Consider the following 13,553-nt stretch of genomic DNA (forward strand, 5'->3'; position numbering starts at 1 on the left):
AGATTATCTTCTGTGTCTGTGTTAATTGGTTTCCCTTTTCTTTGTTGAAGAGGGTCTGTGCAATCCTTCTGCCTAGTCCGCCATCTTGCCCCGCCTCCAAAAGTTTTAAATTTTTATGAAGTCCAATTTATCTCTTTTTTCTTTTGTTGTTTGTGCCTGTGGTGTATTATCCAACAAATCACTGCCTAATGATTTAGGTCAGGAAGATTTATGCATATGTTTTAGCTTTTACTTGTAGGTCTTTGATCTATTTTGAGTTATATGGCACGAATATAGCTTTTATATTCCTTTACTATCAATTTAGTGGAGTTCAAGAGGGAGCAGAAAAACGTGTGCAGCCCATCATGTTGCTTTTCTGAAATGCATATGACTAAGTCTTATGAATATTTATCAAACACTGAAAAAGATGTCATCGATTTATCATTTATTCAGAAAGAGATAACCTCTTTTAAAGATAACAATTTCAAGTTCCTCTTCTGTTTCATTAAAACAATTTTCAAAGCATCAATTTTGCTTTGATTTACTACTGCACTCCCTACTTAACTCAGTATGGTCTTGTTTATTAGATAGTACATCTCTTTGAAAATAAAAAAACTTTTTTGTGTGTGTCATGAAGTAAATGCATTTTAGGAAAAAGGCTTTCCTCTTTATGCCACTTTATCTTCCTTCTTTTGGGATGTACAACATATCATAAAAGTTCCAAGTAATTTTCTTCTATTTATTCATTGAGGTGTTGGTTTATTGATCTCCTTTGCTGTCATTTCCATGTTTTGAGGGGAAGCTTTTAAACTTCCCCCAACTTGGCCCAAGTTTCAGCAAGCTACCTGGATATAGCACAAGTAACTAAGACAGAGGATCAACTTTGTACCCAGAGACCTGTTGCTAATAGATGTTTCTATATGGATTGTGCAATACAAGACAGAAAAGAGGTAAGTACAGGTCTCCATCCCTGTCTATCTATAACATCGAGGTGGAAAGGTTAAGAACACACCACCATCAATCATATCCTAGTGGTCTAGATGCTGGCTGAAAGGTAAGTCTGATAGACGGGCGGGTCACTAATCTGCTCTCTGCTCTGTGACTGAATGCACAGACTGATCCCAGACAACCCAGCTTCTTTTTTGGTGATGTTGTTGCAGCTGAAAATTCAATCTAAAAATACTTATCAGTATAGCCAAAAAATGTAGTTCCAGGTCCTTCTACTCTCTCCACAATCATTCCTGTTTCAATACCTGAAAGCAAGTCAAACTGCTTCACATGATCATTCTTTGGTTCCTAAAAATCTAAGTCTTCCAGCAAACATTTTTCTAATGGCCCCTAAAAGTCTTTATAATTTGAAAAACAAACAGATTTTAATCACACAACATTTTTCTTTTAAGACTCTCTTAAATTTGTTTGCAGTCTATTAACTGCAAGACTCTCTAACTTTGAATAATAGTAATGGCTAGATAATTTTCGAGGATCTCTGGTAGCATAGTGCCTAAAGCACTTGACTGCTGACCAGAAGGCTGGCAGTTCAAACCCACCAGCCACTCCTCGGAAGGAAGATGGGGCAATCTACTTCCCTAGTGATACTGCCTCAGAAACCCAAGGAGGGGTCTCTATAAGTTGGGTCTGACTCAACGGCCCATAACAACAACAGATAATTTTCAAGTCTGTTTTCTGAAATTATCAAAAATAATGCGTATTATAAAGCATCAAATGGTATAATTCATTAAAAATATCATTTAAAGTTGATAATAAATTGTTGAATCAGATGTTTGGTATTGTATCTTTTTACCACAATTAAAAAAAAAAAATCACACTTATTTTTCTAGCATGTGAAACCAGCAATGTTATTTCCAGACCCATCCTTTTTGAAATTAAATTTATAGCTTGGTTTTTCAACTTACTGAGAAACAAAAAAAGTTAATAAATAAATCACACCTGGCAGAATTCTGATATTTAATCAAAATTACAATAAATTTTAGTGATGAAAAATTGGATCATTTGATGAGCAGTAATAAGCAAAATACAATGAAAACCAGAAGAGTTTGCTTTTACAGTGGGCTTGATTTACTTCTTAGAAAATAAAATCCTACAGTCTACATGGCTTACAACCACAGGTCAGTATTAAATACAGTACCTGGCTAGATCTCAACTTATTTTCCAAGTGGCTCTTCTCCTGTAACAGGGCCTCCTTCTTAGACACTATGGCCTCCCGTTTCTTTAAGTCTTCTTCAAGCTCCTCTAATTCTTGGCGCTGGTTCAGAACTTTCTCAACTTCTTCATCTAACCATTTCTTTTTCTCATCCAATTTCTACATTGAAATTCCAAAGAAACGTAATCATTTGTTTTTTCTTCTGCCATAAAATTTGTATAATAATTTCAAATTGTCTGAAACATCTGAAATGATCACTTAAAAATAATCATCAAGAATAAGAAATGAGTGTTCCTATCCGAAACCCTCAAGAAGTGATTCCAGTTAACATTTTACAGGGTTGTTTTATAAGGGATTAAAATTTACTCCCCAAATACATTAAAGGGACTGGGATTTTTTAACCTGACAAGGAAAGAGCTGACAGTTTTCTTTACATTTATTAAGAATTGGTCTTCAGAATATGCTGGAGACCTTCTTCTCTGTTTTAGAGTTGTGGAGCTCTGGTAGCATAGTGGCTAAGACACTTGCCTGCTAACCAGACGGCTGGTGGTTCAAACCCACCAGCCACTCCTCGGAAGGAAGGTTGGGCAATCCTACTTCCGTAGTGATACTGCCTCGGAAACCCAAGGAGGGGTCGCTATGAGTCAGGTTTGACTTGACGGCACATAACAACAACAACAACATCTCCATCATGGCACTTGGACTATTGGTTGCTCTACTAATCTGTCTCCTGCACTTGAACTCCTTGACTGATCGCAAGGGTGGTGCTTTTGTCTGGCCCATGACTGGCACTCCATAAAATGTTACATGAATGAATAAGTCAATAAGGTGAATACACACAATGGAAGACCTAGATGATGGAGCATGGAAATATAATCTGCATTGTTGCTTGTGAACATCAAGTAATTATAAAATAAATAGAGCTGGAAAGATCTTGAAAACAAATGTGTTAGTACTTGTCTGAATTAAGAATACCCAGAAATAAGTACAAACAAATATGAATAAAATAGGATTGTCCAAGGTGAACACTACTGAGTACATATGCACTGTGAGCAACAACAGGAAAACAAAGTAACATGGTAATTATCTTCTAGATCTTCACAAACCTCATAAAAACAGTTCCTTACAACACTATATTAAGACAGTAGTATAGTGAATATGCATGAGAAAAAGAAAGCAAAGTGACCAAAGCCAAAAAGATCCAAAGCGAATCTTCTATCCAGACCTATGGTTCTATAAGTACCACCACATCCAAATATCATAAAATCCTAAATACTAGCTGTACACTTATTAGTAACAGGGAAGATATCCCAAAGCAACTATAGAAATGCTTTAGTTTTCTTACATTCAGCTATACCTTAGGAGAACTTCTGAAATCTAACAAATAACATTCTACAAACATCCCTTGACTGAGAACTGAGCTGAATGGGGTTTAAAGATGAATAAGACATCCTTCGTAAGCTTCATTCTAACTGGGGAAACACAGAACCCAAATACAGATAACAGAACCCAAATAATTTTGACTGTTGTTAATACAATATTGTATACAGCTAACTCCACTGTGCTTATATGTAAGCAAAAATGAAGAGACAAATTTGTTCTGCCTACAAAATAGGAGAAATGTCAGTGCCAGCCTCAGAGAGGGCAATATTTTAGCTGTGCTTTGAAGAGTGGATAGGTATGTGCTAACCTAATACAAGTTTTAGGAGAAAATAATAAATGGATTTTTTCTGCATTTAATAGAAGTTAATCATTTGTGGAATTTAGTATATCTTAGTAACTTTTCTGAGAATGTCTTATGTTCTTTCTTTTTATTAATAAAACAGCTCTACCACACAGTTCCAATTTTAAATACTTTCTTCTTATAAAGGAACTACATATCAAATCAATGTCCCATTATAAGATTTTTGGATACTCATTTGATTAACTTAGAAGATCACTTTTTTTATAGTCCAATTCTGAAAAATGGATTTTTGTTTTACAACATTAAAAAAATGTTTTTTAAAAATTTATTTTAACCCTACATAGTCACTGCAAGCTGTAGAAATCTTCTGTCATTGCACTGATTTAAAATTTAGGTCCTTAATATTTTGAAAAGTAGGCCTTTACACTCCTGCCCCCCCCCCTTGACACACCATTTCCATTCTAGAAATAATATCATGATGCAGCTTGGAATGTCAGAAGAGAGCTCATGACCAATTTCCAAAATACACCAGTGAAATAAATAACTGGGAATATATCCATGTCCTAAACTGTATAATACATAAAATTTAAGAAGAGAGAATACATTTTTCAACATTAAGGTAAATGTATTTTCATTTTGATTATAGTTAAAATATTAAGTATTTTTCTTTCAGTAAGATTTTTATAATTGCCATTTTGAATATATACAGAATTAAAATTTTTAGTTTTTTTTGAACTTTGAACCTATTTATAGAGTATGAATTTTTATTTTTAAAATGTGCTACTAAAATAATAGTTCTTTAACATGTTATATATGATGCATATACAATTTGGTGGAAGCTCTGGTAGCGTAGTGCCTAAGGCACTTGAGTGCTAACCAGGAGGCTGGCAGTTCAAACCCACCAGCCACTCCTCGGAAGGAAGATGGGGCAATCTACTTCCGTAGTGATACTGCCTCAGAAACCCAAGGAGGGGTCGCTATGAGTCGGGTCCGACTCGACGGCACATAACAACAAGAACAACAACATACAATTTGGTTATGTTTTAATGGAGAGGTATGATTTTTAGAAATATACTTGTTTCCATGCAAATAAGCCTTTATATGGGAATAAACACAATGTAGTGAACATGGGTTCCATGCTCACATTCCACAACAACATTCAAGTAAATCCACCACTCCTTAAGTAAGTACAGCACATTTCTGGATAAGAAAATCATTTCAAAACCACCAGACACTGCTCGGAAGGAAGACAGGGCAATCTACTTCCATAGTGATACCGCCTCAGAAACCCAAGGAGGGGTTGCTATGAGTCGGATCAGACTCAATGGCAGCAAGTTTGGTTTTTTGAGAATAACAGAAAAATTTCAGAAAAAATATTAGAAATTTTACACTCAAGTGGCACAAGTCCAGTGTTTGAAGGTTTTATTCAGAACCTATCACTTTTTAACCTCTATTTAGAAAGTCTTCAAATAAAAAAACCCAGGAAAGACTAAATAGAATTAACAAACCTGGAGTTGGTCTATACTTTCAAATGATCCTTTACTCCTTCTCATATTAAATTCATCAAGGTCCTCAGTTTTCATTTTTAGACCTTCTTCCTGTTCTGTTTTTAACTGTAGTTCCTATAGAAAAATAAATCAGAAACAACTTATTGCCTTACTGCTTTGCCATGAAGTATTCATGCAGATAATTATTTTCTTTTTTAAGTGTAATAAACCTGGTGATCGTTTTCTTAACATTTAATTTCTTAGTTGCAAAAAGAGTGAAAATTAGTATATGAATATTAGGGTTACTTGAGAAGAAAGAAAGTATTAGCCCCCTCACTGGAAGCTATAAAATAAAATGGCAAAATTGGGGTTTACTAACAAAACTGGATGTTTTCTTCATTTGTTTTCAGTGTTACAAGTTAACATAAAAGGGGTAAGAATTCGAAAATTATAAATGTGTTTTTCTCTTCTGCCTTTCTGAGCTCATTACCTTCACAGTTAGCTCATTACCTTCACATATCTGCCTTGGGGATATTAGAATTTATTAGAGTAGAAATGCAAAAAGAAAAGTAATGTTCTGTTTCTGAAAAAAAACATTAGAAATCTCATTCAAAAATGAGATTTTGCAACTTGAGAATAGCTTTGCAAGACAGATCATAGTCTGGTGAAGAGTGCTTTCCAAATTCTTTTAGCTTCTATCCACATCTTAATAGTCAAGTAAAGAGGCCCCCTGCTCACAGTGCTCTCCTGGGGTATAGAGAAAATGCTGTTGTCTGCAATTAAAGCCTAGCAGGAATCAGGAGGGAGGTTATGAATTGAACTGGGCAGGTCTACTACCTATTTGTTATTGTTCCATTATAGTACGGAAATCGAAAGGAAGCAAATTGAAAAAAAAATTTATTTCTGTTGAAATAAAATTGAAAAATAATTTTATTTCTACTGAATCTATTAATTAAAAATTAGGCTTTTATTTGAATATTTTTATTTCATCTTTCTACTTTTTTTTTTTTTTTTTTTCAAAGTATGGGCTATGACAATTTAGTAATAAAGTAAAAACTGTACCTTCACCACAAACAATGTCAGAAGCACCAATACAAAGGAAGTAAAAGGAAAGCCTATCACTTTCCATCCCTGGGAATGGTAGAAAGGAGAAAAGAGACAGTAAAAAAGACACGTGTTCCAGTGTTTCTCTGAGTTTTGGCCTAGAAAGTTCTAAGTAAAGTTATCACAAAGGGCAGAGGGGCCCCTTGCCCCTACTTCCCATTTGAGAGCGAGAACTGCAGACTGCTGTGCAGAGGTCCAGCCTCACTGAAAGAACAGAGCAACCCAGTCAGAAAAGAGACCAGTTAGTACTCCTCAAACTCATGTAGGGTCAATACTGGGTTGAGAGTCAGTGGGGCCAGTCATGTGGATAACTGACCCCACAACTGATGGTGAGAACAGGCCACTGGGCCAAAGCTAGATGGAAGACCTGGTGGCTTCAAGGAGGGTTATAATGCCAGTGGAGATGAGATGAAGCCAGAGTCAGCCAAAAGCACTCCTATGCTCTAACTAAACTGAGAGCAAGACCAGACTCTGAGTTATACCAGTCATGGGCTTCACCATTAGGGGCCAACAGGGTAAGTAGGGCAAGGTAGACAAGGAAGAGAAGATTCCATCCAGCCATATCCAAGGATCAGCTGAAAGTCAGCAACCCCTCCTCCTTCAATGCCATGGAATGCAATAAAAGCTATACACCTGACTACCACATATGAATGCTATCTGAGAGGCCAGGAAGGGAGAAGCTAATAGACTAAGCATGCTTATTTAAGAAACACCAAGAAATACTTAAAGGAAATGTTTAACTCATCAGGGAAAGCTCTGACCAGATTAGACATGTGGTTAGTTCCCACATTTCCAGCAATTATCAGGATATGGATGGGGCTAAAGGGCTCATAAATATGACAGTTCTAGTATAGATTAAATAAATTTTCTAAGCTCATCTGAGTATTATGAGTAAATGTGCACTATATTATATTTGTTGTTAGTGTTAGCTGCCATTGAGTCAGCTCCAGCTCATGGTGATCCCATGTAAAACAGAACAAAACATTGCCTGATCCTGTGTCATCTTCATGATCATTGGTTGGTTGCATCCATAGTTGTGGCCATTGTGTATTTTGGTTGCCTTCTAAACTAGAGGCTCATTTTTCAGCACTATATCAGACAATATTCTTTTTTTTTTTTTTAATTTTATTTTTATTTGGGTGAAGATTTACAGAGTAAATTCACTTTTCATACAGCAGTTCACATATACTTTGTCTCATGTCATTGACCAAAATTTACAATGCAACAGCTCCCCTCCCACTTCCTTCCCATAGTTACCTCTTCCCAGTGTCCATCCCTCCATACTCTTCTGTGCCCTGAGCTGTCTCCCTGTGCATAAGCAGCCCTTCCTTCTCCCATGATTGTTCTCTCCAGGGCGTGTGTCTACTTGAGGTAAATGTTTAATTCACATGCCTGTACTTTGTTTAGCTGGAAACCACAGGTGTGGCTTCAATTCCAGACCTGAAGGGCAGCTAGGGGCCATAGTCTCAGTGGTTACACCAGGCTCTATTGGACCAGCAAACCTGGTCCCCACCTTCTTTTTTTTTTTTTGCCTCCAAATGATTTTGAGTTTTGTTCCGCATTGTTCTCCCTCTTTATGCAGGATCTCCTACATCCCTTCCAAGTGGATGACAGTGGTAGCCGGGCACCATCTAGTTCTTCTGGTCTCATAGTTGTACAGGTTGCAGATCGGATGGTGTACCAGTCGCTAAGACTGATTGTTTCCATTAATTTTGATTTTCTTCTTCTTGACGAGGAGAGACCCATTGTTGCATCTAGATGGCAGCTTGCTAGCTTTTAAGATCCCAGTCGCTACTCACCAAAGTAGGAGGTGGAACAATGTTTTGTATAGTATGTTATGCCAATTGAGCTTGATGTCCCCTGCGACTATGGTCCCAAGCCCACAGGATCAACTACTCAGTCACTCTGGGTAGCTGGCTGTGACCAAGCAATGACCATAACCTTGCCCCTTGTCAGCTCTACTATACACCTGGGAATTCTGATCATTCACATAAATTTATAGGACCATTGTCTGCCAACCCTATATATGATCTCGGATACACTCCCCATTTAGACATACCTAATTGTTTAGCCTGTCCTCCTATCTATCTGTCCATCAGACAATATTCTTGATATAGTTGTGATCCACGGAAGAATGCTGAAAGTGCCATGGACTGCTAAAAGAACGAACAGATCTGTCCTGGATGAAGTGCAGCCAGAATGCTCCTTGGAAGCGAGAAGGGCCAGACTTCATCTCACCTACTTTGGTCATGTTGTCAGAAGGGACCATTCCCTAGAGAAGGATGTCATGCTTGGTAAGGTGGAGAGTCAACTTAAGAGGGGATGGCCCTCAAGGAGATGGATTGACATAGTGGCAGGGACGATTGGGCTCAAGTATAGCAAGGATCATGGAGCTGGTGCGGGACCGGGCAGTGTTTTGTTCTGCTGTGCATTGAGTTGTTATGAGTCAGACATGACTCGATGGCACCTAACAGCAACAACAACATGGAGTTTTCATTGGCTAAATTTTGGAAGAAGATTACCAAGCCTTTCTTCCTAATCTGTCTTAGCCTGAAGTTCTGCTGAAACCTGTCCACCATGGGTGACCCTGCTGGTATTTAAAATACCAGTAGCATAGCTTCCAACATCAAGCAACATGCAAGTCACCACAGTATGACAAACTGATAGGCAAGTGGTGGGTATTATTATTTACCACCTACTAATTCTTCATGTTTCCCTAGCTCCAGTTCATAGTTACAACTGAGCTCCTGTCACAGTCACAGCAACCTCAGGATGCTGAAATAAAGCCACCTGAAAAAAAGCCATCTTATACTTGGAGCTGACTCTCTACTATTTCTGTTCTTCCACATACACACAGACTGTATGTCTACTGCAGTGGAAGGTCAAATTGCCTTTTACATGTTGCTCCAGACATTACTGTCTTTTTCTCATACTGTAATCCTTATTGTAACATTAAAATTACTGTGTACCAGGCACGATGCTAAGCTTTTTAACTCTATGTATTTCATTTAAACATCACAATAATCCTATGAAGCAGGACTATTAGAAATTCTATTTTATAGGTAAGAAAACTGATGCTTAGAGAAGTAAAAAGTCACTGACAACTTCAAAAGATTTCATACCTTTTCCTTAAAGCCTATCCATGGATTTCAGTTAAGAACTGCTGCTCTAAGAACCTATGCAGAAGTAGTATTCTCTGGAAACTGTTTAGACAAATGGAAAATGGATGAACAGGAATGTCAGAAAGTAGCTCCAAACTGAAGGGAGGAAGTGTTTTTAGGACCATGACTGGGTTTTCCATTTTTACATGAAGTAGAAACTCCAATATATCTTTGAGGCAGATGTTTTCTGGATATTGCCTGGTGTTGTTAGGTGCTATCAAGTCAATTCCAACCTGTAGCGACCCTATGTACAACGATCCTGTGCCATTCTCCCAATCACTGCTGCAGGCACTGTGTCAATCCATCATGTTGGAGAGCTTCCTCTTTTTTTCACTGACCCTCTACCAAGCATGATGTCCTTCTCCAGGGCCTGGTCCCCCCTTTAAGTGAATCACTGAGCTAGAATTAAGAAAGATGTGGCTAGAAGGAACAAAATTGCCCTAGATAAGAATGGAAAAGTTTAAGTATTAGGCAGAGGTGCATTTTATCAGACTATGTACTCTTAAAACAAGATAATTTGTTGTTTTTATCCCTAAGCATGGAATTAGAGGGTACTGTATCTTGCTGGTTTAAACTGTGACTTCTGAGAGCAGAAGCTAAGCTTCATACTGCATGAAGGACTGTAACAAGGAGACCAGGTTGTTAGCAGAAATGAGAATTAGACCAATTCAAGCTATTAGGAAGATCTATCTATCCTGTAGGACTTAGTGGTTCATTGAATATGGGTGATGGAGAAGTGTGTGTGTGGGGGGGGGTCAAGGATAACTGATTTCTGATTTACCCAACTGAATGGACTAAAATGTGTAAGGCACATTGGAGAACTACAGTTTCATATATGGGTATGGGGGATTAGTAAGGAAGATCATGAATACATCCACAAGTTAACCTAGTGAAGATGTTGTTGTTGTTAGGTGCTGTCAAGTCAGCTGTAACTCTTGGTGACCCTATGTACATCAGAACGAGACACTCCTGGTCCTGCACCATCCTCACAATGTTTGAGCCCTCATTGCAACCTGTGTCAGTCCACCTTGTTGAGGGTCTTCTCCCTTTTTGGTAATCCTCTGCTTTTCCAAGCATGATATCCTTCTCCAGGGACTAGTCCTTCCTGACAACTCGACCAAAGAAGGTGAGACGAAGTCTGGCCATTCTCACTTCTAAGGAGCACTCTGGCTGCAATTCTTCCAGGGCAGATTTGTTTGTTCTTCTGGTAGTCTATGGTATTTTCACTGTTCTTCACCAACACCACAATTCAAAGGCATCAATTCTTCTTCATTCTTCCTTATTCATTGTCCAGCTTTCTCATGCATATGGCTATACATATCAATCTGGAGCTCAAAAGTCAGATCTTTGATTAAGAATTAAATCTAGGAGTTGTCAGTGTAAATGCTGCCACGGAAAAAGATGAGATGATTCAGAAAAGAGTATAAAAGTATGAAGGCATAAACCAGAGCTAGGAGGAACTGTCATATTTAAAGGACTGATAGAGTTAGACAAGCTAGCAAAGATCAAGAACAATCAGAAAGGGAGAAAAAAAACAAGGAGAGTATGCTGTCACAAAGACAAAGGGGAAATATTTCAAGATGGATGGAGTGGTGAACTGTGCTGGATGCTGAGGTGTTAGCTAAGGTAAGGACTTTAGTGGCATAGAGAGCTTCTCAGGAGTGTTGAAGTGAGTGTTAAGAGCCAGAAGCCAGCTGGAAAGACCAGAGAATGAGTGGAAGCAGAGGAAACAGAAACAGATGCAGCCACCTCTTCCAAGAAGTCTGGTTATCAAGTGTGTGTGTGTAGGGGGGGCAGGAGTTGAAGAGAAAAATAAAGCTAAAGGAAGATAAAAAAATGGATAAGAAAAATCGAAGCTGTTTAAAGAAAGAATCCATGAGAAAAGGAAGTTGAAAATATAGTAGAAAAAAGGACTACATGATAAGGCACATAAGTGCTTAACAGAGTCTTGATCAGAGGTAAATACTCAATAAATGTTAACTGCTGCAATAGTAATTACTACCATTATTACAAAGAATGAGTAATTTAGCTTAATTTCTGTGATTTTTTTAAGATGTGAAAACAGGTTATATTCCAATGTTAAACATCTAGGAAACCTCCTTAAGCCTTGGGATCAGCTTAATATTTCAATAGAACAGAGCCTGGCACACAGTACATACTAGAGAAGTATTTGCTATTGTTAGTAAGGTAATGATCATCAGTTCCCCCGTGAGGCAAGTATGATTTAGGCCATTTTAGGAAGAATAAAAACACTGAAGGATGAACCCCTGAAACTATTGCTTTGAAATAATTACTAGACTTTAAACCAAAAATATCTCCTGAAGTTATCTTAAAACCAAACAACAGTTTAGCTTAACTAATAAGGTCTGCCTTGAACATGATGCTCTTTTAAGAACTATTTGTACAATACCAAATTGACAACAGCAACTTACAAGATTAGTTAGGAACCTTGGGGGGCAGTAAATTTATATTAATGACAGAGGAATGACTCAGAGAAGGAGGGTGAGAATGGCTGCACAACACAAAGAATGTAATAAAAGTCACTAAATTGTAGAAACTGCTGAATCAGTACATGTTTTGCTATGTCTGTTCTTAACAACAACAAAATAAAATTTAGAAGGAAAAAAAGAATAAACAGACTGAGAAGGTAAGTGATTTTCTCAATAAGTGACCCAGCCTGAAACTTGATGCCACCAGGTCCTCCCCAGCCCAGTTATGCTCTAGAACTGCTGGGCATACCAGTCTGATCATGCTTTGCTCACTATGAATGAAACGGTACCATTTTACCTCACTTCTTTCCATGTCAAAAGAAATTTGAAAATGGAAAAGCCTATTCAAATGTTAGATATGATTCAGAAAGTCTGCGTTTTATATATATATATATATATGAAATATATATATGGAATATAAAATATTCATATATATATACACACACATATATATACACACATACATACAAAATATATAATGTTTTTGACACCCTCAACTAAAATTAAGGTCCTAGTAAGAGAAATTGTATCATTGTACCTTCTTTTGTGACATTAAAGCCCTCATGACAGTTACTCAGAATTCAACAAACAGGTTTTACTATTTAGATGAGAAAGGCTTTCAAGTGAGTAAGGACAGCAGCCAAAGGCAGGTCAAGGTCAAGAAGCCAAGTGAATCATTAGCTCTGAGGCGTTTAGCATTTCATATTATGCATTTCATATTATGCTGAGCAGGAAAGTATGACAGTATTACTTTGATTTTTTGTTGATCCCGCTTAATTTCCGCATCCAGTTGCCTCCTTTTTTCATTTTCTTCCCGAAGCCTTTTTTGCAGCTGTGCCTTTTGATATTTCATGTGATCTACATTCTGCTCTAATTCGTTAGCGCGTTTCTCGTTTTGGATCGACAGTGATGCCAATTTCTTACTATCCTGTTGCTTCTTCTGTAAAACCTGAGATAACATGGAATATTTCAGAATGAAAAACTGAATCTCTTACATTCCCCAACTAAACTTAAATCTTTCATTCAGTGACAAAGGTAGGCATTTTCCTAGATTTTAATTTATTTTTGGTAAGTTCATACACGATTGTCTTCTCTATATTTTTTCTTTTAGAATTGAAGCAACCATCATTTTCACTAGATACGTAAAACTATAAAGAGTAACGAGACTCTTGATGCTGACAACCAAGCAGAACAAATGCATCTCTCTGCTTTTTTAATTATTGAGTATCTTCATTTAAAAAATTAAAACCGTACACAACTGAGTTTATATTTTAAAAGTCTCTTTATTTCCCCAGAGTCCTAATCTACCTGTCCTGCTCCCTAACACAAAATTACCAATTTCCTAAACATCCTCCCAGAAATAATGTATGCGTTTATATGCAAACAGCTTCGTATATACTCTATATACAGTTTTCCACCTCCTTTTTTTTTCTGTTTAGCCTATCTTAGAGATCTCTCCATATAGATTTGTGAGTAAACATGATCAGA

General features: G+C 37.3%; 1 protein-coding gene across 1 annotated transcript in view; it reads right to left on the minus strand.

The window, feature by feature from the left end:
• KIF27 (kinesin family member 27) overlaps positions 1–13,553 on the minus strand; it is a 99,535-nt gene that overhangs the window by 28,677 nt on the left and 57,305 nt on the right. Inside the window, exons 10-12 of the mRNA XM_042780677.1 lie at positions 12,817–13,014; positions 5,333–5,446; positions 2,126–2,299 (exon numbers count right to left, since the gene is read on the minus strand). Of these exons, the coding sequence (XP_042636611.1) occupies positions 2,126–2,299; positions 5,333–5,446; positions 12,817–13,014 (486 nt within the window). The remainder of the gene's footprint in view (positions 1–2,125; positions 2,300–5,332; positions 5,447–12,816; positions 13,015–13,553) is intronic.

The sequence above is a fragment of the Orycteropus afer genome, unplaced genomic scaffold, assembly GCF_000298275.1.
Source record: "Orycteropus afer afer isolate SDZICR_OR568_19922 unplaced genomic scaffold, OryAfe1.0 scaffold00005, whole genome shotgun sequence".
Lineage (NCBI taxonomy): Eukaryota > Metazoa > Chordata > Mammalia > Tubulidentata > Orycteropodidae > Orycteropus > Orycteropus afer.